Here is a 25,842-nt window from a genome sequence, read left to right as displayed (position 1 = left end):
CATCATTCTACTTCAAATGATGATGCTTTGAGTAACCTAAGCAAATGGGCATTCCTTATAAATAAAAGAAAGCAAAGGAATACTCTTAATGGTAAAGGAATGACAATGTAAAGCATACCTTTTGAAAAAAAGATTATGTCAAAAGCAGCTTATTTGTTCTATTTGTATATAAAGTTCATCTTAAAACATGAAAATGTTCCTGGGTAGTTCACTAGTTGGATTAACACATTTTCTCAAGCATTAATGACAAGTGAAAATCAATTTATAGGAGAAGCAGTACTACTTTGGTTAGTCAAATATCATGAACACATATGCCTTAAGAACTCACGTGGAACAGAAATCTTGTGCTTATTTAACTAATACTCTGAGGCCCTGATGACATGGTTGTAAATAAATCAAGCTTTCAAATGAAATGGTTCTGCTAAGCAATTAAAATTGCTTAGAATAATTATTCCATAATTTTTAACATATAAATGATTCTACTAGGAAAACTTTTAAATCCTAAATCAGAATCCCAGAATGTCATTGCAAAAACTGAGGAAAATTCAGATGCTCTGAAGCTGTGCCACTAGATAAGAATTATTGAATAGATCACTTGAAAGACACCAATCCTCTAGTTACCACCCGTTATTCCAATTTAATCAGTCCTATTGACAAAGGCATGCATAACAGCTTCCAATTCAAAGTATTCATGAAACATGAATACAAAGTGTTACTATTCTAGTTTAAATTATCAAGTTGCATGTGTCAATGAGGAAATGTGCCTCAAGAATGGAAAAGAAACATTTTTGACAGTGAAAGTTGGGCAGAAAAAAATTGGAAGACAGGGAATGGAAGAAAAGGCACACTAATGTTACCACAGAAGTGAAAAGTTAAAGTAGAAAATGAAGACAAAAGTCAGCCACCTTGACTCAAAACAAAACCTTAAGAATAGCAGAGGCACATACCAACCATAAACAAATGATTAACTTTCAGATTTGAGCATATGCATTAAAAATCAGAGCAGTCTTGATCTTAACTTTTTGAAAAGTTCATAGTGGCAAAGAATAAAATCCAAAATGTTAATTGTTGTTCTTTCTGGGTAGTGGGGTTATGAATCTTTCACATGGATATATTTGCCAAATGTATTACTTTTATGATTTGAAAAATATGAAAGGTTTTAAAAAGGCATGTTAAATTAATTCAAGCAAGTACTAGTAAAAAACTCGATATAGGAAAATATCCCTGCTGCTTTAATAATTCTTTGCTGCATCCATGGCCTAAGCCATTCTCATTGAAAAACACCACACACATGTTGGAGAGTCTAGAGAATGAGAAAATAAAAGATTACATCTTTTGTTTAGGGTTTTCTATTTCTCACTCTTTAAATTTAAGACTGTTGAAGTATCTTGGTCTATTTAAAAGGAGCTCCAAATATTTAGAGCTCATTTCCATTTTTATTAGTACTAAAACTAAATAAAGACAAAGTGAGTTAATTCTTGATGTCTAAGGTCTCTTCTAACTTGAATTTGAGTTTCAGATATTTAGCATTTTAGAAGATCTACTTTCAATATCTTGATAGTCTTGAAACCTCTTGTATTACATTTTAGGCTGCATACTTGACCATTTCACTACGGTGAAATGTTTTCAGAAGCCCATTCTGCTTCGTGTTATCCTCAAGCTTCATGGATAACTTTTATCTATTGCATGTCAGTGGCAAATTCCATTTGAATTGCTAGACTTCTGTCTCAAATTACTAAATGACAAAGGCAATGAATATGAACAATTTCTAGAACTTGAGGAAATGCATTTTAGTGAAACAAAGAACTGCCAAATTTGGAGTATAGCTGAATGGCCAAGGCTTTGGTCAGAGGATAAAGAGCTGGAATCTGTTATGAGGCCAGCTTTTGCAATTATTCTTATTCAAAATACCTCCAATGCCAGCATTTTTCTCTAGAAAGAAAACAGTGAAAATAGGAGAAATTAAGAATCTTTCCTAAGGTGATCAAAGGAGACAAACAAATTGGACATCAGAAATCTCGAATACCAGGCTGAACCTTAAGATAAAATCTATAGTTGTCATTATTTGAAACATATTTTTAAAAAACAATCGATGTTCTAAAAGCAAGCCCAATGGTCAACTATTATTTGTTTGTCCAAGGTCTCGATGTACTTCACTTCCTCAGGTTTGTGAATACATGTGCACACACCCCACAAACACATACAAATATTTCTTATGAAAGCCATGAGAATTCTTCCAGGAGGAAAGTAATGACAACAGGACTAGCAGACAACACAGATTAATGTTGTTTACCTTCTAAGAATCCAAAGTCCTGTCTCTAGGCAGAAATATTGCATTGGAATACCCAGGCTGTGTGAACTAATCACTGCTTCCTCTTTACCCTCCCCTGTAAATTGGCATTGGATGTTAATGGTTCTTATCCAGATCATTCAAAGCACACATCCAAACCAACTTTGCCAGATAATGGTTGGGAAAAAAAACAAGAGGCACCAGCACCTCTAGGATCCTTCCTAGAAACTCACCCTCTGGAACGAAGCCTTCCTACACTTCTCTACTTTAGGCTTTCAAACTGTGCTCTGGGTTCCTCAGCTGCACTTCAGGGGTTCTGCAAATAATGAAGATTCCAACTCCCTGCAGAATTCTTCCATGCTTTTATAGCAGTGATTGTGATGAAAGCAATAACTATAGCACAACAGTGTTCACTGAATGCTCTTTATGTGCCAGGCTCTGCACTAAGTCTTTCACAGGCATTGTTTTATTTAAGCCTTGCTAGAATCATGAGGCAGGTCCTTACCATTTTACAGGTAAGAGAAATGATGCCCAGGAACATTAAATTACTTGTCCAAGGGCACACAGCTAGTGAGTGGCAGAGGATTTGAGACAAGCAGTATGATTCCCATCATATGCTCTGAACTATTCCACTCTTAAATTTGGGCACAGGCCACTTTCTATCTCTTCCATAAAACCTATCAAATCCAGCCCAGAGTGATTTTGCTCTCCCCTCAAAATTATTCTATTTCTCAATGACTGCAAGGGATGGATGCCTTTTCATCATCTAATTATGAAAGCCAAGAGATATTTAATTCCTCTGGGAAGCCTGCACCCTCATTATGAATTTAATCAATAACTACCTAGGGAGACTACAAAGGAACTTTCCCACTATTGGTCCAATGAATGGGATTTAACCCATCAATGAGAGAGAGTTTGTATATTGAGACATCACCAACTGAGTAGGTCTCTTAAAAATATCCACACACATTTGTTTACACATAATCCAAATTGCATGACCACACAAAAGAACAAAAGCTCAACTGAAACTTTTTCCTTCTTCTGTCTTCCTATCAACATTCTAGACATCAAATTCAATAAATCTTAAACTGATTCTTGTTAACAGCAAGGCTCAGCATCCCATGACTTTTTAATTTTTTCCTTCCCTCTCAACCTGTTTTTCTTTTAATTTTGCTTCTAACTATTCTTCAAAAGAATATGTTAATAATGAATGCAGTGCTGGTATTCTACTAATACTGTGTTTCACTCTTCAAAAAAAATGTAATTTTATTTAAATATCTCTGCTCAACAGCCACAAAACAAGGAAAAAACCCATAATGATCCTAAAAATAACACTAACAGCTTATTATATTGTCTGTAATTTACTTTTAAACACTTCTATACACACACGCACAGTTTGCCGTGTATTAGAGTGTGCCTATATGTAGGTTAATATAAAATAACCACCTGTTGATTATAGCTCAGTGGTATTCAAACTGCAGATGTATCAGAATCACCTGGAGGGCTCATTATACATAGATTGCTGGACCCCACCCAGGATTTCTTACTCAGTAGGTCTGGGGATGGGCCTGAGATCTTGCATTTCTAACAAGTTTCCAGGTGAGACTGATGATGCTGGTCTGGGGCCACACCGAGAAACTTTGGGGCATGGACAATCCAAGTTCCCTAATCAAAAGCCTACACTTCAGATGTAGGTGCTAGGTATATCATTCCAAGACTGCACACACCTGGAGGAAGGAGAGACTGGATGTTTATAGCAAGTGCTTCAAATACTGCTACCTGAACTTGCACCAGAGGGTTTGTTTATGAGTTGGCGTTACCAGACTGCATGACTTTGGCCTCTATTTTCTCATCTGGAAAATCAGGGACAACCTCTCTGGCCTACTATAATGGGAGATTTTGATGATTACATTAGACAATGAATGGGATGATATATTTTATGTTAAAAAGCATTGTTGTCATTTTCATTTCTGGAGAACTTCATTAATGTGAGATTGGCAATTAAGATGACAGTGCAGTTTTCTTTTAATGTGATGCTGTTGTTTAATAAGAAATATTAAGTAATTGGCTTTAGAGTTTGTAATTTTTTCTAATTTCCTGCTAGATTTCATATTCTAGTAATCAGTGTATTTTCAGTGAAATGCAAAAACTATTCCTGTTCTCTTTGACCAGTATTAATTTCTTGAGATCTTATTGCTTGTCACTTGAATCCTACAGTTGTCACACATCTCTGGTATAAGCAACATTTGAGTTTTGAAGTGTGTAGACCATATCTTCATATTTTCAAGATGTAATTTTACATTTCTGCATTTAAGAAAGTTTGGCTATGATTCTAGACACAAACTTCTAATACATGTACCTGCACATGTGACCTTTGTGAAAAGAAATTTGCATGTTTAATCTGTGTTTACTTGTAACTTTCTGCTTATACTCTGCTTGTATCAGTAGATTCAAGTTACTGAAGTGAATACCAATAAAGAAACCTAAGCCATGTTCATTGGTTATACACGTTTGGAATGATAAGCAATATATTTGTCATTTGTGGTTTTATTCATTGTTACACTTATATGCATGCTTTAACAAATTACTTCAATCTAGATTGAGTGTACTAGGCTACTACTAAAGATCTGAGTTAAAAAAAAAAAAAAAAAGCACTGTTGTCATGATTACTTGGAAATTATCCAGTCAAAGAGGGGCTTCCCAGATTCATCAATGAAGCACTGAGATTATATTTCCCCAGTGACCAGAGGACATTTAAGTGGGAAACAAAGGCAAACACACCTGTCATGACTCAATGTTTTTGTTTTTTTTTACTCTAATATACTGTTTTATAACAAAGTGTAATTTCCTTCAATTTTTCATTTAGTGTTTTTGAATTGCTGTTTAAATTTCCATAATTCCTACTTTAAAGAAATTGACTGACATACATTTTTATGAAAGAAATATGGAAATACTTAGCACTGTCTCAGATGGTCAACAATGAAGTTTTATCCCAGTTATTAGGGGAAAGTATATTTGTTTCAACGCATTGCAAAAACTAGTCCTGCAGTTGCTTCCAATTGCTCATTACACATCTAAGTCTTTGAGCTTATGTACCTCTAATCATGATGTTACAAAATTCATCCTTTTGTTACAGAGATATTTAATGTGGGTCTCCACACGTTTAAGAGTTTTAGAAAAATTGTCACACACTCTAACTTTCTGTGAAAATGGAGTCCTTGGTTCAATAGAAATAGTCCTACAAATGCACTTAATGCTTAAACACAAAATGAACCACTACCAACAAATTTTCAAAGTTTGTGATGGCAGCAACATAGCAGAGTGGCAGACTTATGGATCTGTCTCCCTCTAGCTATATGATCTGGGACCAGTCACTTAACCACTCAGTCTCAGCAATAAAATGGGCTACCACCACCACATATTCCCAAATCTCTGAGTCCAGTGCATCACTCATAGCCATCAAATTGTGTTCTTATGATTCACTGTTACTGTGGAAGGACTCATTAGAATTACCTGTGGTCCTTTAATAAATAACAACACTTCTATTATTTAAAGCCTGACCATTCTCTAGATATAGGGAACATTCAAAGTACCTGATGATTAAGTAATTAAAGAGAAGGGAGTATTTTATCTAACTTTAAGACAGAATTATGTATTGTTGCTTTCCTGACTTCTTTTGACTATAGGAGGTAATTTTGCCCACATACCACCACTAAGGTATGACCAGGTACCAGGCCTAATCAATATGGAAACTGGACTTAAGTCTTTTTGGAAGTAGTTGGCTATAAATCAAATAAATTCTGATTATTAGAGTTCCCATCAAAATTAGAAAAAAATCTATAAAGGGAAAAAAACCTAGTTTAATACTATTTTCTTTGTCTGAAATTCACTTTTAATCTCTTTAAATAAAGGAGTGAGATGAAAGAACACCTGATGTATATGTATTTGTTCATGTGGCATCATTGGTACCTACTGCATTGATTCCTTTATTAAATAAATGTATTTCTCAGGGATTACATAACGGGATTTATGTTACTAATTTCACAGTATTCCTAAATAGGCAAATATAATAAAATTTTACTAAGGAGAAGAATACTGTCTAACTCAAACAAGTATGCAGACTTTCCCCATTGGCTCCCATAATATGCTATGTTTCTTCTTTGTCCAGGGTGATGACAGCTCCTAGGAGATCACTGGACTATTGTTTCTGTCACCAGGATCATGTCATTACCCTAAATTTATTTCTATCAATTTATTTATATCATGATCAGCCTACATTTCTTTCATGTCTTCTCTTTTCTTCCATGATTCGTGATAGAAAGCAGAGCACGCATCTTAATTTGCCTCCTATAAGGCAGAACAGACTCATTACAAAAGTTATTTCCTCTGCTCTTTTGCTATGACACCGAGAGCAAGGAAGTACATGGCTACTCATGCTCATTAAAGCCAAAGGCATTCTGAAACTGTTGAACTGCAACCCACTGGCCGCCTTTCTGGAAGACAAGTGTGTAACTATACAGCTTATACAACGTGACCATGTGATTGTAGAAAACCTTGTGGCTCACACTTCCTTCTTCCAATGTATGGACAGATGAGTAGAAAAATGGGGACAAAAAGTAAATGCATAATAGGGGGAAATGGGGAGGGATGGGTTGTTTTGGGTGTTCTTTTTTATTTTTATTCTTTGTTTTGAGTAATGAAAATGTTCAAAAATTGACTGTGGTGATGAATGTCCCACTCTATGATGATACTGTGATCAACTGATGAATGCTTTGGATGACTGTATGGTATATGACTATGTCTTAACAAAATTGCAAGGAAAAAAAAAAAAAAAAAAAAAACCAAAGGTATTAGCTGTCTAGGTAACTTAATTGTTTGAGCTGACAATGTTGTTCCATTTTCACATGTGAATGAATCTTTATCACAAATGTGAGGTTTCCTGGCACTCTAAACAATATTTCCTACAAAGTGACTGACTGCTTACCCCATGATTTAGTCATCTTAAGACATTTTCAAGGTTTACAGCTACTACGGGAGCTTTATCTATGATTCCTTTCCACTAATAACACAAATTGGCTTCCTTTCCTTTACCAATAATTACCGTGTTTTGACTTTGTAGATATAAGTATTACACTCATAGCACATGGAGATGCCTCCTCAAAAATTTTCATTTGAATCTTTTATTTTTCCCCCGTTCATCTTTTTAGATTTTTGACAGTCAAAAGATTTTTTTTTTTTTGGAGGGGGCGCAGTTCAGGTTTGAATAATATAATGTTTGAAATGGAGCTACAAGGGAATATACAAACTATTTCACTGCATAGACTCAAATTATTTTCATAACAACAATAACAAAAAACAGAAAAGGCCACAATCTTTAACTTTGTCCTTAAAATATCTAAGGTTCTTAGTAAAACATTAATTAGCCAAACTTCCCCTTCACTAATAACCTATGAAAGCTTAAATATGGGAACTTGAAAGTACACAAAGCAGAGAAATATTTTTACCAAGTGTAATCAACCTCAGCAATTTTTCAGATTTCTTGTAAGTTGTATACACTCTTTTTTGTTAGGATTGAAGTGTTTTAATACCGGGAAATTTAAAAAAAAACATTTGCTATAAATAATTTAAGGAGAAATAACTACTCAGACTTTTGCCCAAGTAAACTCATAAAATAGCCTCCATACTCACAAAAGATATACATTGCAGATAACTTTCTACGATGACCATCTTGACCTGGAATCAAGATGTTTTCTTAAGAAAGAGAGACATCTTTTATTCTTGGGTTTTATCAGAATGTATTCAAATGAGAGCCTTTAAATAATAACTACCTAAGATTTGGGGGGCAAGATGAACTGGAATGTAAATGTAAGAGAAGTAGGGCCTTAATTTAGTATCTTGAGACAAAAAAAAACCCTCAATTCATGTCCAACTGAAATTAGAGTAAAAGGTCATATGATTCAAAAACCAAAAAGATTCCGCTTTTACTGCTTAATTTGTGAGAACTGGTTGAGAGAAATCTAGGTAAAACAAGACAATTCAAATGTCCTTGCAAATCCAGAGTATGTGTCATTCAAACCCTCTCTACTTGTAAACTAAATGCCTTATTTCCAATTTTAGGTTTCTACCAACTTCAACTTTTCCATTTTTGTGCTTTTGAAGAACCTTGGGCATAAGCACAAGGGATGAGGTCCAGGGTAGGTGCAAATTGATATTATTTTAGCTGTGAGGGTAGTGAAAGTGAAATCACAACCAGGAGTGACACTTTAGGAAAACATGATAATGATATGTTTCCAGGTGGGGAAGCTGAGTAAGTCTTCAGTGAAGGCGCTAGAAATCCCTGCTGCTAATGGGGTTTGGAAATGGATGTTAAAATTCTTTCTCTACACAATGCCAAAATATTTACACAAAACATGAAAAATTCAAGCAACACTGCAGAAGTTGTTTGCTGCTATAAAAATCAGAGATGTCAATTGAATCTTTTTACCTTTTCATGGTATCTGGAGTATTAAAAATTGGATAGACATAATCAAATTTGTCATTATTTATATCAGAGTTAATAAAGAAAATCTAAGGATATAAATCCATGAATAACCTCCAGATAGCTGTCAGACTTTTGCTTCCAATATATTGCTACGTTTATATTTTATATCCTTAAGATAGAAGTAGACTATGAATATAAATCTTCCTCAGATGGGTATTTTCTTTCCACAATCTCTGATTTTGATTTTTAAAAACTGTTCTTCCTAATGCTATCATAATCACCAGTGTATACATTTATTTATTTTCAGAAAAATGCCAATTGGTTTTCCTACATGAAAAATGATCTTCCTTAAAACTTCCTTCAAATTATCATGGTGCTTCTTTCAGTTGGATCACTATGAACAAGTTTATAGTCATATTTCCCAGCATATGTCAACAGATAGCTTTAATGAAATCTATGGAAAAAAAACTATTTTTTGAATGCTCAGTTAAGAAAAATACACAAAGGTGTCAGGATCACATTTGTTAGAAGTAATTGGAATTTACTTGATAATAGTGTTATCTCTTTGGCCCAATACAATTTTTAAAAGAGCTCACTCGAACAAAGAATGATTTATGTACACTGAAGAGGTCTTTCATGTCACCAAGCATTTGGTCATGATTGTGAGACTAAAGATACTTTAAAATGCTAGACAGCTTTCACGCTGACCAAGGTAGAGAGAAGGGAGAAAGGGGATCATCAATGACATTTTCAAAAATGAAAAGAAAGAGGGTGATGTTGGGGAGAAAGGAGTAACAAACCAAGGTAAACAAGAAATAAAAAGGTATGAATAGACAATCTATTCTGTAGGAAGGTGATTTTTCTCAGCCTTAGAGGATTACCCAAGTGGATAAATCCATTTGAAGGATTCTCCAAATGGGCATTACTAGCAAGATGAAAGTTTAGAAGAAATGGACTAGAGTCAATACAATCTTGAATCTTGACAAATGATTGGCTGTACAAAGCCAACACTTTTGAGAACATTTTCCAGTATCACATATAAAGAGTAAAACAGCATTTGTGGGTATATTCTGTACTCATTAAGTAAAAGTAACATCCACAATAGAATCTAATCAGAAAGAAATAAAACTATCTCTACTTGCAGATGACGTAATGCCACGTTAAAAACACAAAATTATCCATAAGAAAACTATTAGAGCTAATAAGTGAATTTAGCCTAGTGGCAAGGTACAAGATTAACACATACACATGAAAAATCAATTGTATTCCTAGTAATGTACAATCTGAAGAGGAAATTAGAACAATTCCATTTATAATAGTATCTAAAAGAATAAAATATCTACATATAAATTTAAGTAAGGATATAAAAGTCTTGAATACTTAAAATTATACAACACTGCCGAAAGAAATTAAAGATGACCTATATAAATGGCAAGTCATCCCAAGTTCATAGACTGGAAGAATTAGCATTGTTAATATGTCAATATTACCCAATGCAATATACAAATTCAATGAAATCCTTATTAAAATTCCATCAGGCTTTTGTTTCAGAAATGGAAGAACCAATCCCCCAATTCATATGGAAATACAGGGGTCCTAAATAGCCAAAGCAATTTTGAAAAAGAACAGAGTTGGAGAACTCATACTTCCTGATTTCAAACTGTTTTACAAAGTGACAGTATTCAAAACAGTGTGGAACTGGCACAAAGACAGACATATAGTTCTGTGGAACAGAATTGAAATAATCAGAAATACAGCCACATATCCATGGCTAATTGATTTTTGGTGAGGGTGCTAAATGCATACACAGGAGAAAGAAAGGTCTCTTCAATAAATGGTAAAAACAGATATCCACATGCAGAAGAATGAGTTTAGCCCTACCTCATGCCATAAAAAAAAAAAAAAAAAAAAAAAAATCAACTAAAAATGGATTAAAGTTCCAAATAAAAGCTAAAAGTATAAAGCTCTTCGAAAATAACATAGGGGCAAGTCTTCATGAAACAATTTGGCAATTGATTCTTAGATATGACACCAAAAGCATGAGCAACAAAAGAAATAGATAAATTTGATTTCATCAAAATTAAAAAAAAAAAAAAACTATTTTGCAAAGGAAATTAGGGAAGGGGAAAGAAGGATTGTTTGCAAAAATAAACAAAACAAAACTTTAGGAGGAGCATATAATACTCCCTTTATGCTAAAATATTTTAAAACTTGAAAATGCTATACAAAATTCCAATAAACCCTGTTTTAATCAAAATTGGCTATTCTGGCCATTTTTTTTTCTCTAACATGCATACTTTTTTCATGGAAATGAAGCATGAGACTAAAATTTGTTTCACTTAATAAAGTCATGACTACTTTTATTTTCTTTTTGCCAGTAAAGGCACCTTTTAAGTAAATTAAAGCTGTGACAGATTCTACTGTGGTTCACTAGACTTTATTATTCTTTGAGTCATATAATTAAATGATCACATTAAATCAAACCATTGCAGTTCTAATCAACTGAAAGAGTCTCCTGCTTTCAGAGGTCATGAATCAATGCCAACAAATACGTATCCTATGCATCCTAGAAGGGCCCCAACCACAACTGATGCTGCACTGACTTCAATGAGTAAATACAGATTCACTAACAAGACATGTAACATGATTTCTGCGACTTAGCTGACCATGCATTCTTGAGCTTTTTACCATCCAAGTTTCAATGTCATATTGTCAGTCATAGGCCTTACTTCTGAGATTAAAAAACCAATATATACTCAAAATAGTCAATGATATTGTACCTATTGATGAATATCAGTGATAGATAAAACTAATTCATATTAACATTTTGCCAATAACATTTCTTTAAGCAATACCTAATCAAAGGAAAATGTGATTGAAACAATCCATGGGATAATGTATCAGAAGGACTTTTCAAACATGAAATTCACACGACTGCCTAAAGACAGATGGACCTTCCATTACTGGCTTTTGAATTCAGCTCTGTTTATTATACAGTCATTGCATCCTATATGCAGAAAGGAGATTTAAGAAAAATTTTTTTTGCTCTCACTATTGCAGCTGCTTCTACCAAGCAACCAAAGTTGCTAGAAAAATCATATACATACATACATGTAAAATTAGGGAAATGAGCTTCTTTATTGCCCCAATTTAAAATAAGCTCAATCAGAAGAAAAGAAAAATGCTATAAAATACAGCTTGATGAACAGCTGAAGACAAGAATATACCCAGACGCAGTTTTAGAATCCAAGATTAATCTCACTCAATGGTTTCTGAATGAGATGAAGGACATTACTCCTCATAATTTTTCCAAATCACTGAATGAACAAGTGGGATTTATGCGGGGAAAGCAACTCAAAATAGATAGGTAAAAATTTCTTAAATATGATCCCAACGGTTTTAAGGGCAAAAATAGCAAAAGTCTTGCTTCTAATTTTAATTTATAAAATGATATTTTATAATTACTCATTTGAGAATTCTTGATTAAAAGGACAATTTTCATAACAGCAAGCAATAAAATTTAGGCTAGGTAGAAATGCTTGATAACCACTCTTCAGTAGGAAAGCAAATATAGCAACTGTATTGCAAGGCAAAAAATAAAATATAGTTTAATAAAATTACAAAGACTAAACTAAGAGGCATGGGTCAGTTAGTCCACATTTCATTGGACTAGGATACAAAAGACACAAAGTAATTGAAAAATAGTAAAATAGTCTTACTCTTGACGGTCGCTGTCCGTGTGCAGTTGTAAAGAATAGCCAATTCCCCAAACACTTTTCCTGGACCCATGGTACAGAGCTTCACACCTTCTTTTGTAACTTCAACCTTCCCATCTGAAAAGAGAGGGGAAAACACATATTTCTTTTCATTTGTCACAGTTTTAACATGAGATGAGGAGTGCTAGCTCATTTTAAAAAAAAAATTTTTAGGCTTATTTTTAAAAATGCAAAGCAATTAGCAATCTCACCATGATACAGGGCAAGAAATGTAATAAAATATATAAATTTAAAAAAAGCACATCCCTTCTTAATCACTGATAAGATTTGAGATAAGACTGAGAGGAAGTACCAGAAAAATATGGAGACAAAAATGTAAACATATGAAATTATTCCAAATGCAATATTAGAATGCTATGGTAATTTCAATTTTGCAGTCATTTTGAATCTGAAATAAAAACTGAGAAGCAGATTCATTTCCTTTAGCACATTTCATACTTGGAAATTCTCATTTGAATAAGGCAACTATTACGAAAAGGAAAATAAATTTGACCCTTGGGCATTAATTCTAGTTTATGGTATCTTTTTATTTTTAAACATCATATTTAACTTGGGCAAGGCTGTTTTATCTGCTTCCTAACCCTGCACCATTGTAACAAAAGCAAACCACAAGGGCTGAGGGAAAAGAAAGAGGAACTATGACCGTTTATGTTCCATAAAGCACTTGGAGAATGCCAAAGAAGGAAAAAGGAAACCTCATACACCAGATACACACTGTTGGCTTCAAGTTGGGACAATGTTATTCATGAGGGAAATGGATTAAAAAAAATTAAAAAGTAATAGCTATGTACACTAAAAATTCCATCACCTAATACAATAGGGGTAGAAATCAAAAGTCAACATAATCTATTCTAGACTTAATCCTCCCCTTCTAGTATTCCTCCAAGTTACTTACTCGCTGTCTGCAGGAAACAAACAAACAAAAAAAACCCTAATGCTTGGCAAAAAAATTAGCTAGTGATTGAAGGGAACTATTGCTACCCCCAGTGTTTTCCAAACATCAGGACTTCATGCATTTACTTCATTTACTTCATAATTATTCCTTGATTTGTGTTTCTTGTAATATTTAATTTTGAGTGTTGACTTTAAATTCACTCCCGCCTTTTTCAATCAACCTAATTTTATCCTAAGTGATTTTGTAAAATCACAGATTTGATGTGCTAATTACTTTCTCCAGAACCTACTGAGATAAAATTATTACTAAAATAAAAATTTCTCATCCATGTACCAGTAGTGCATGATCCACGCTTCAGGGGATATTATTCTACCCTGAAAGTAGTTCAATCTAAATAGAAACAATGGAGAAAAAATTCTATAGTAATTAGGATAAAAGTTCAGTAACTACTAAACAGCCTACCCCCTACTCTCGAACTACGTATGTACACCCCCATCTGCATGATAGGAGTGAACCAATCAGAAGGTTTGGAAATACTTGCCTATGCAATATGGCCACTCAGATATTCTAGTTCTCTCATTATTACCTTATTTATTGCAGGGAAGAACTATTTCTCCTGGGAGGTACTGCAAAACTAGCCCAGAAAATCCATCTTTGCAAAAGCTTCAGACACCTCCCATGGTATTTTTCATTCTTTCAGTGGTAAGCCTATTCCTCTAGAAATTTCATCTGCTACTCAAGACTGAGAGACAGATTTGGAATATAACATGGAGGTTAAGACATTTATAAATGGTCAAGTCAGAACAGGCATTGAGTTCTGGTTCTCTTATTTGTTCTTCACTGGCCTTGTGACCTTGGGCAAGTTGCTTAACTTCTCTATGCCTCTATGGTTTCTTAATTAGTAAAACAGGTATAATAGAAGTACCTATCTCATTGGACAATTGTTAAAGTTAAATAAGATACAGGAAGTACAGTACTTTAGCAAAGTGCCTGGCACAGAGCAAATGCTTAATAAATGATAATTCTTATTATTGCCATTATTTTCATATTTCTTTCTTATCATTTACATGGATGAAGGAGTTATTAGCTTTAAATGAAGTACAATATTCAGTCATCAATTACAGAAACCAAACAAGGTACATACTAAATAATAGGCTGTATTTTTAAAAAATTATTATTTTTGATTAGACATGTTGTAGGTTTACGTAAAAGTCATGTAAAAATATAACATTACCATATATATACCACTACTGCTGACACCTTGCATTGGTGTGGTACTTTTGCTACAACTGATGAAAGAATATTAAAATATTACTGTTAACTACAGTCCATAGTTTACATTAGGTGTATTTTTTTCATATACCACCCTATCATTAACACCTGTAATAGCGACACACTTTCATTCTGTAACAATTCATGAAAGAACATTCTCATATTTGTACTATTAACCACAGTCCTTGTCCACAACAGGGTTCACTGTGTTATACAGTTCCATGTTTTATCTGCTAACTTTCCTTCTAGTAACATACATATCCAAAACATCCCCTTCCAACTACATTCACAAATGTAATTCAGTGCTGTTAATTACTCAAAATATCCCTTTTCCAACCATTTACAATAACCTAAATAGAAATTATGCATAAAATAAGCATCAGCTCCCCATTCTCTACCCCCCTTACATTCCTTGTTTACCTATTTTCTAGATCCTAACTCTATGAGTTTGCTTATTATAATTAGTTCACATCAGTGAGGGCATACAATATTTGTCCTTTTGTGTCTGGCTTATTTCACTCAACATATTGCCTTCAAGGTTCATTCATGTTGTCACATCCATTAGGACAGCATTCCTTCTTACAGGTGAACAATAGTCCATTCACTGTATATATATACCACATAGTGTTTATCCATTCGTCTGTTGATGGACACTTGGGTTGCTTCCTTCTTTTGGCAACTGTAAATAATGCCACTATGAACACTGGTGTGCAAATGTCTATTTGAGTCCCTTTCAATTCTTCTGGGTATGTACCTAGTAGCAGGATTGTCAGATCATATGGCAATTCTCTACTTAGCTTCCTGAGGAACCACCAAACTGTCTTCCACAGCAGGTGTGCTATTTTACATTCCCACCAGCAATGAATGGGTGTTCCTATTTCTCCACATCCTCTCCAACACTTGCCTTTTTAAGAGAGGCCATTCTAATAGGTGTGAAATGATATCTCGTGATTTTGATTTGTATTTCCCTAATGGCTACTGATCTTTTCATGTGCTTTTTTTTTTTTTAAACTGATTTTGCTTTCCTCTTTGGGAAAATGTCCATTCAAGTCTTTGCCCATTTTTAAATTGGGTTTTTATTATGCAGTTGTAGGATTTCTTTATATATTCTGGATATCAAGCTCTTATCAGATACGTGCTTTCCAAATAATTTCTCCCATTTCTTGACAAAGTCCTTAGAAACACAAAAGTTTTTAATTTTGAGGAGGCCCTATTTATCTAATTTTTTCTTTCACTACCTGTGTTTTGGGTATAAAGTCCAAGAAACCATTGCCTACCACAAGATCTGAGAGATACTTCTCAGCATTTCCTCCTAGAAGTTTTACAATCCTGGCTCTTGTTATTTAGATCTTTGATCCATTTTGAGTGAATTTTTATATGAAGTATGAGACAGGTATCCTCTTTCATTCTTTTGCAAAGGGATATCCAGTTCTCTCAGCACCCTTTGTTGAAGAGATTACTCTGTCCCAGTGGAGTGGACTTGGCAGCCTTGTGAAATATCAATTAGCCATAGATGTAAGGGTCTGTTTCTGAATTCTCAATCCAATTCCATTGGTCAATATATCTATCTTTATGCCAGTACCATGCTGTTTTGACCAGCATAGCTTTGTAATATGCCTTAAATTCAGGAAGTTTGAGTCCTCCAACTTTGTTGTTTTTTCAAGATGGTTTTGGCTATTCAGGGTCCCTTACCCTGCCAAATAAATTTGATAATTGGCTTTCTATTTCTGCACCATGTAAGCCATAGGAATTTTGATTGGGGTTGTGCTAATCTGTAAGTCAACTTGGGTAGAACTGACTTCTTAACTATATTTAGTCTTCCAATCCATGAACATGGAATGTCCTTCCACCTATTTAGGTCATCTTTGATTTCTATTAGAAATGTTTTATAGTTTTCTGTGTGCAATTCCTTTATATCCTTGGTTAAATTTATTCCTAGATATTTGATTCTTTAAGTTGCTATTGTAAACGGAATTTTTTTTCCTTGATTTCCTCCTCAGATTGTTCATTACTTGTGTATAGAAACACTACTGATTTTTGCATGTTGTTCTCATATCCTGCCACATTGCTGAGCTAATTCATTAGCTCTAGCAGCTGTGCTGTCAATTTTGGTGGACTTTCTACATAAAATATCATGTCATATGCAAATAGTGAAAGTTTTACTTCTTCCTTTCCAATTTGGATGCATTTGATTGCTTTTTCTTGCCTAATGTTCTAGCTAGAACTTTAGCACAATTTTAAATGACAGTAGTGACAATGGGCATCCCTGTTTTGTTCCAGATCTTAGAGGGAAAGCTTTCAGTCTTTCACCAGTGAGTACAATGCTAGATGTGGGTTTTTCACATATTCGCTTTATCATGTTAAGAATGTTTTCTTCTTTCCCCTTTCAAAGTGTTTTTATCAAGAAAGGATGCTGGAATTGTCAAATGCTTTTCCTCTATCAATCAAGATGATCATGTGGTTTTTTTCTCCCTAGAGTAGTTAATGTGGTGTATTACATTAATTATTTTCTTGTGCTGAACCACCCTTGCATACCTGGAATAAAATTTTACTTGATCATGGTGTACGATTCTTCTAATGTCCTGTTACATTCAATTTGCAAGTATTTTGTTGATGATTTTTGAAACTATATTCATTAAAGAAACTGCTCAGCAATTTTCTTATAATATCTTTATCTGGTTTTAGTATTAATGAGATGTTGGCATCATAAAATGAGCCAGGGAGTGTTCCTCCCTCTTCAATTTTTTGGAAGAGTTTGAGCAGGATTGGTATTAATTCTTTTTTTTTAATGATTGGCAGAATTCACCTGTGAAGCCATCTCATCCTGGGATTTTCATTGTTGGGAGGTTTTTGATGACTGATTCAATCTCTTTACTTATAATTGGTCTGTGAGGTCTTCTGTTTTTTCTAGAGTCAGTGTAGGTTGTGTTTCTAGGAATTTTTCCATTTCATCAAAGTTGTCTTATTTGTTGACATACAGTTGCTTATAGTATCCTGTCACAATCCTTTTTATTTCTGTTGGGTCAGTGGTAATGTTCCCCCTCATTTCTGATTTTATTTATTTGCATCTTTTGTCCTTTGTCAGTATAGGTGAAGGGTTTGTCAATCTACTGATCTCCACAAAGAACCAATTTTTGGTTTTATTCTCTCTAGTGTTTTGGTATTCTCAGTTTCACTTATTTCTGCTCTAATCTTTGTTATTTATTTCCTTCTGCTTGCTTTGGGATTAGTTTTCAGTTCTTTTTCTATTTCCTACAGGTGTGTAGTTAAGTCTTTGATTTTAGCTCTTTCTTCTTTTTTAATGTTGGCATTTAGGGCAATAAATTTCCCTCTAAGCACTGTCTTTGCTGCATCCCATAAGTTTTTGTATGTTGTGTTCTTTTCATTCATCTTGAAGTATTTATTGATTTCTCTTGCAATTGCTTCTTTGACCTACAGATTGTTTAAGAGTGTGTTATATAACTTCCATATATTTGTGCATTTCCCAGTTCTCTGCCTGTTAATTGATTTCTAGCTTCATTCCATTATGGTCAGAGAAAGTGCTTTGTATAAGTCAACCTTTTTAAATTTATTAAGCCATTTTGTGATCCAACATGTGGTCTATCCTGGAGCGTGACCCATAAGAACTTGAGAACAATGTATATCCTCTGTTTCAAGGTGCAACGTTCTGAATATATCTGTTAGGTCTAGCTCAATTGTCATATTATTCAAATTCTGTTTCTTTATTGATTCTCTGTCCAGATGTTTTAACTATTGATGAGAATGGTATATTGGAGTCTCCAGATATTATTGTAGAAATGTCTATTTCGCCCTCCAGTTTTGCCAGTGCTAGCCTAATATATTTTGGGGCACTGTAGTTAGGTACATAAATACTTATGTTTATTATTTCTTCTTGGTAGATTGCTCCTTTTATTTATATAGTGCCCTTCTTTGTCTCTTATGAGAGTTCTGCATTGAAAGTCTATTTTAGCTGATATTAGCACAGCTACCCCAGCTCTTTTCTGGTTACTGGAACATCTTTTTCCAACCTCTCACTTTCAACCTATTTGTGTCCTTGGGTCTAAGGTGAGTCTCTTGTAGACAGAGACTCATACACTTTTATCCATATGCCAATGTGTCTTTTGATTGGGGAGTTTAATCCATTAACATCCAATGTTACTATTGTAAAGCTAGCACTTACTTCAATCATTTTATCCATTGGTTTTTATAGGTCATATCTTATTTTTATCTGTCTTTCTATCCTTTGAGATATCTTTACCGATAATCTTTTTTCTACACTCTACTCTAAATCTCTCTCTTGTCTTTTCTTTTCAGCCAGTAGAACTTCCTTTAGCATTTCTTATATGGCATGTTTCTTGTTGACAAATTCTCAGTTTCTCTTTATCTGTGAATATTTTAAACTCTCATTTCTGAATGACAGTTTTTCTGGATAAAGAATTCTTGGTTGGCAGTTTTTCTCTTTCAGTACCTTACATGTATCATATCACTGCTTTCTTGCCTTCATGGTTTCTGATGAGAAATTCACAGTCTTATTGAGGTTACCTTGTATGAAATGCACCACTTTTCTCTTACTGCTTTCGGGATTCTCTTTTCCTCTTTGGCATTTGACATTCTGATTACTGTGTGTCTTGGAGTAGGTCTATTGGGATTTATTCTGTTTGGAGTATATTGCACTTCTTGGACATGTATATTTATGTCTTTCATAAGAGTTGGGAGATGTTGGATGGTTATTTCCTCAAATATTCTTTCTGTCCCTTTTCCCTTCACTTCTTGGACATCCATGATGCATATGTTTGTGCACTTCATGCTGTCATTCAATTTTGAGGCACTGTTCAATTTTTTCCATTATTTTCTCTATCCATTCTTTTCAAGATTTCCACTTTTCTGTCTTCTAGTTCACTGATTCTTTCTTCTGCCTTTCAAATCTACTTTTTTATGCTTCTAGTGAATTTTTAATCTTTTCTATGCTGCCTCTTTCATTCCTATTATTTCTATTATTTTTCTTTCTATACTTCTGAATTCTTTATGATCACCCAGTGTCCTCTTAATATCCTTTATCTCTTTAGCCATATTTTCCTTCATCTCCTTGAATTGATTTAGGATATTTGTTTTTGGTTAGTTGGTCCAAATTCTATGTCCTCTCCAAGTTTTAATTTGTTCCTTTGGGCCATATCTTCCTGTTTCTAGTATGGCTTGTAATTTTTTGCTGATGTCTAAGCATTTGATTATACTGATGAGTTTAGTCTGAAGGTCCATTTTTCCCTCTTGTCTAGGGTTTTATTGTTGATTGGCTTTGTTTTGAGGCTCTTCTTTGACACAAGATTCAAATTATTCTAGATATTTAGTATTGCCTCTGTTTAACTTATCACATTTTTTTCAGCTCTTCTTCATTTGATTCTTGCCCTGGATATGTGTTACAATTTTTAAGACTGCAATATATGTGCAATTGTTTCACCCTCAGGAGAATGATTCTTTTTCTCTGTTCCTTTTCTGGGAATTTTGATCTGTTCTTTTTGTTTTTGTTTTGCCTTGATTGGTGTTATTTTTTAATCCTTCTTTCATTTCCTCTAGCTGCTTTTGCCTGGAGGGCAAGTTCTGGGAGCAGCATCACACTGGAGATGATTTTCACAACTCAGTATTTCCCAGCCAAAATAGGGCCAAGAACCCACCAAGAGGGCACACACCAGCTCCAGAGAGCCCCTGGATAGCATTAAGAAAGATGCCCAAAAGCCTTTTTGATGCATCCTAAAAGCTGTGCTTTCCTGGCCTGCCCAGCACATGATGCCCTTCAACAAAGTGTACCCCTGCCTGAAGAAGGTAATGTGTCTTTGGACCTCCACCAGAAGCAGGGTTGAAACAATGGTCATGGTGATCCCTGTCGAGGGTGGGCTAAATCAGAAGCTCAAACAGGGATCCAGCAATATGAATTTGCTGATCAAATGCCATGATCGGTGTTTGGCCTCCACACCACCCCATTCCTGGGGAAGAGGACATTGACATCCCTCTGTCCACAGCAGCCAGCCAGGGACTGGACCTTGAGGCAGCCTGCCTGGAGAGTAGGGGATGGGCACCAGCAGCCACTGTCGTACAAGCTACTCACTGTGCTTTACCGCAGCTTCTCACCCTTTTCTTCTCACTCTTTCCTGGATGCTCTACAGTGCTTCCCTGGCTTCTAGAACCTCAGAAATGTTGCTTCAGACAATTCCTACACCTCTCCACTGGCTGTTTTTGGAGACATGAGTCCTGGAGCTCCCTACTCTGCTATCTTCCCTGGAAGTCCTAATAGGTTTTATTTTTGAAAATGGTAAAGCATTTGTTCTTAGATCTCTATTTGGATTGTGGACAGAACTGTTGGAGTCACATGAATACCACAACCAAAGAATAAAATAATCTCAAGAAGTCACACTGACTGACCTGGCAGAATGTAGTATCTGTGTACACTTCCCTCATTTGAATATTTCTAACCAACATCTGATGTAGTGTTGTCTTGGCTACTACAGTTTTATGGTGGGGACAACATTCCAACTCATAAAATTGTCTTGTCTTAAAACTCTAGCTTCACTTACATTAACAGAACTAAGAGCCAAGTGAACAATGGATGTCTAAATAACTTTCATACACAATTGATTTTGTACAAGTCAGTTTTGTCTCTCTTTGGGTTCCACAGTTAAAGGTCTTGAGTGCAAGTGGACTCACAGGAGTCACACCAATGCTAAGAATCTTGGTGGAATGTTTTGGAGATATACCTCTTCAAACAACAACCAGCCTAAATAAAAGAAGGAGGATGCTCAGAATTTTTTAGTTCAGTGGTTTAAAAGCCAATCTGTGGACAATTATATCAGAACCAATTAATAAAATTCAGGTATGTCCCCCTCCGGGAAATTTCAAATCTCTCCACCCACCACCTACTTGGGTCTACTGTCACTTCCTTCCCTCAAAATCCATACTCAGGTAGCACTGATATGTTTTAACTTATGGACAACTTATCTTATAACTGAATATGTTTCCCTTCTGCACATACCTGCTAGAAGGCTCACAGTCAGGTTTGTGACCAACCTCTAAGAATTGTTTAAAGACTGTGGGGTTTGAAATTTTTGTACTAATCTCACTTCTGGTTCCAACTCATTCTCTTAACCTTATTTTATACTTACTTCATTTTCTCATATCTTAACTCATGTTTTCTGAAAAAGTGGGTGTAAATAATTGTATACATAAATAATTAGCACTGTGAACAGTGGCTGTATTATGCGTTAGTTAAAAGAGCTAAAAATAAATAAATAAATAAATAAACTTGCCTAAACACAAAGGATTTAAGAAATAGCAATTCAGATTTAAAACATCTTTTCCAGATAAAGTAAAACACTGGAATTCAATATATACACAATAGTCAAGGATGTAAGGGACATGAAAGCATATGACAGATGAGAATTATCCAAAAAGCACTGTAGTTTGGTTTGTTTGTTTTGTTAAATGAACAGAGGCCTAAACAGTAAAACACAATATTTGTAAAGTGTTAGCCTCAGTCATAATTTGATCAACTATCCCTCCTCACACCTGCTAGGTGGATGGGGCGTGGTACTAGAAATAAAGTTAAGCACTCATGGCATTAACGCGAGTTCCTTCAGAGACATCTAGGAATATCCCAATTTTCTAAAAGCCCAGTATTGCGATTTATTGCTGTGAAATGTGAAATTCTTAGGTTCATTCACTAGTCCACATACCAGCTTTGGAGCAAAATTAGAAGTGACTACCCATTTAAAAAATGATTTCCATGTATGGACTCTCTGGTTTGCTTGAGATGGGTAATAAGACATTCAGAAGTTTACTGTATGTACCCAGTGGCTCCCTAACCCCACCCAATCGATTTCCTTTAAAGTATTAGGGCAGTCATAAAGGGGCTACTCGCCTAGTCTGATCTTTTCCATGCAATTGCTTTTACTTGTTTCGCTCTGTGGCAGTTTCCAAGATTTGTTTTAAGCTGACTCCATGTGCATAAATAAGGGGGCAGGGATTGATGAGAGAGTGGCACGGATTGAAAGTAAGAGAGGCTGAATATACAGCACGCTTACTTCTGTCAGAGGCTTGTACTGAACTGAAGAACAACCCAGCTTCAAGGATTTTATATAACTTTGCTACTAACTTTAGGAATGTGTTGAGAAGAATTTCAGGCCATTGATTAATGTAATTTCTATTTCTTTAAAGAAATAGATGATATTAACAGCATTTATTCATGACTAATATTTCAGTATAATTTCATTCTTGAATGTTATATTTCAAATCAAGATTTTTTAAGCATAGAAAGACATTTTTAGAACATTCTAGTAAATTCCTAAACATTTTCTATTATTTTCCTTAAACCCAACAGTGGCTGAAGGCTGTCAGAACCGTTATTTGGTGAACTACTAACGATTCAATATTTGGTAAATCTATGTATTCCACTTCTGCTCTTTTTCATTTCATTTCTGTAAGAAATATAATATTATATTGGTACAATTTTCATTATGCCATTTTGCCACCACATCCACCGGGAAGAAAAGTTAAATAACAACAACATTCAAACGATTTTCATTTGGATTTTGCTACAATGCTAAAGTTGTTTGCGTGAGAAGAGATACTGAAACAACAGGCTAAGATAAAGTTTAAGGGTTGTTTATAGTTTCATTTAGATTTTTTATCACTCTACCATTAGTATACATAATTGAAAGCTGAACCACAGTACCCTGATGCATTTTTTATTCTACTTCAGGTACCATTGCCCATTTATGTTCTGGAATGGGCTGACTCACAAGTCCTAAATCTTTCAGCAAGAAACCAATCCACCCTCTGATATGTGGCTATACATGTACCACCCTAGGGAATTAAGAGATCCATTATAAAGCATCTATATTTTTGTCTATGTTTTGAAAGAATCAGTAGACCCAATAAATAAGGAAGAAATTGAGTTTACAAGGAGACTCAAACTCCTGCCTTTATTCATCCTTATAGGTTTTTACTAACCTGTGGTTTTGTGCTGTAAGGGCTTGCATGATAAGGCAAACCAGCTTAGAGATTTGTAACTGGCAAGCTGCAATAAAATGACTGGCAATAATCTAATTAATAATCTAATTATGAACACTGTGCTTAGTTCCAACATCCTGGTTGGAACATTCAGGACAGCTTGACTGGCCATTAAAGGGAGACAGGTGTTATATCAAAGAGCCTTTCTAGACAAGACTTTCCATCTCTTTTCTCCTGTAAGTATGCTCTAATCTGTTTGACTATACTTTCATGATTTTGCAGGTTAGAGAGCACAAATTCAGATTATATATTCTCTATAAAGCTTTTACATAGTTGCTAGATTTAACAGGAAGGCTCAATGTTCTAGCAGCTGAGCTTTGTTGACACCAGCAGGAATGTGCTATCCTCTGGGAGAATAAATTCACCTGCGGACCTGCTTTCTTAATGGATTAGGGATACTATTTTACCAGACTTGCCTTGCAGGTCATTTTAGATTAGGAGAGTGCTGTCATCTGGGAAGACAGTAGAAACTGAAAAATCTGCTATGGGGGCTAACTAGAAGGGAAAAGTCATGCAATCCCAGAGACAGACAATATTCTTGGATGTCTCCCTTAAACCTCCACTTCTTGTTAGTCATTTATATATGTCTTCCTTAAGCCAGTATAAGGAAAAATACAGCCCTGCTGAGAGATGCAAGCTTGTTTTTGAATTAAAGAATGGCAGTCTGTCAGTGCCTTATCTGTTATCTGTTTAAGATTGCTTTCAAATCCAAATGGATACAGGCACTTTGAATCTCCAGTTCTACCCCTTAAATAATGTGATAACCCTTCACAGGGTTAATCATGATGGTTAAAAATCAGTCTTTGGCCAGGGATAAAAGCCTGTGAGAAACTGCCATGTTTTTGTATTATGCATTACTTCCAAGGTTTGCTTTAAGGGATATGCTTGCCCACTTCTGGTGGGTATGCATCTTGTTAGTTTCTCAGTAGATATGTGTGTGCAGTTACATAGTTATGGTGCTGTCCTAAGTTATTTGCATCATCGTAGTTTTTATAATCATCAGGTTCTTATAATACTTTGAATTTGAACCAAGCTTCCCACTCAAAGAAGACCCTTAATATATATTATTATATATAATACAATTATTATAGCCCTAATTCCTACAGGGAGCAAAAATTACTAGCAGGCCAAATAGAATGGAACAGAATCTGAGGTGTAAGGAGCTAGTTAAGGTTGAAGCTATGTAAGTGAAGACTTTTGTTTCTTCACTTAGGCAAATCTGATTTATCTTCTGGTAGTAACCACTACAAATACACTTGGCACAATGTTTCAGCACATCAAATTTCAACAGTACCCACTGAATATAGCATAAAATTATCAGTTATTCTTGATGATAAGAGGAACAAAAATTAATTATCTAGAAATAAAAATCTCATCTTTGCAAAGTGTTTTTTTTTTTTTTTTCATAAAAAAAGAAGAATCCTGAGCATATACATGAAGTACACTTTTTTGGTTTCCAATTCTGAAGTCAAATAGTACATATACACATATCCAGAGATAACCTATACGAGGAAATAGAATGAAATTTAAGCAAGATGGACATAGAGAATCATCTGAACCATCAGAATGAAAGTCTAGAATGGCTATTTATATTGGAGCACCTTTGTCCTTGGCGATATTTAAGGAAAAGGGAACATATTAAATCTATTTTACATGGGTCAACCACTGAGCTGACTATGAACAGGATGCTGGAAAGATTTCACAAGGTCCTTCCCCAGAATTGAGACTCTATACTCTTTCAATTATTATGTTTTCAAATGCTAGAATTTAAAAATATACAGAAAGCACTAGATAAATATTCATGGACTAATTTCAATATTCAGTCATGAGCAAAGCTAATGACAGGCCAGAGGAAAGATAAGCACATATTAGTAAATAGGAAAGGGAAATAGAACCTCATTCTTTGAATAAATCAGAAAATTGAGCAGATAATTTTATTAGTCAAGTTTATTAAACTTAATTCCAACAATGTATAATGCATTCTTGCTCTATTATTTCTACAATATATGAGAACAGTCTATTAGCCTAAATGAGAAATGGCTATTTTTGTAGTTCCTTAGAGACAGGCAAG

The 25,842-nt window shown here is 34.7% G+C and overlaps 1 protein-coding gene across 2 annotated transcripts in view; it reads right to left on the bottom strand.

Moving 5' to 3' along the window:
- Nucleotides 1–25,842, bottom strand: part of PRKG1 (protein kinase cGMP-dependent 1) — a 1,297,582-nt gene that overhangs the window by 792,476 nt on the left and 479,264 nt on the right. For both annotated transcript variants that reach the window (XM_037803756.1, XM_037803755.1), the window contains exon 3: nt 12,491–12,604. In XM_037803756.1, coding sequence (XP_037659684.1) covers nt 12,491–12,604 — 114 coding nt within the window. The remainder of the gene's footprint in view (nt 1–12,490; nt 12,605–25,842) is intronic.

The sequence above is a fragment of the Choloepus didactylus genome, chromosome 15, assembly GCF_015220235.1.
Source record: "Choloepus didactylus isolate mChoDid1 chromosome 15, mChoDid1.pri, whole genome shotgun sequence".
In the NCBI taxonomy this organism is placed as follows: Eukaryota; Metazoa; Chordata; class Mammalia; order Pilosa; family Megalonychidae; genus Choloepus; species Choloepus didactylus.
Note: the sequence above shows the minus strand (reverse complement) of the source record. Positions and strands in the feature narration are given on the sequence as shown.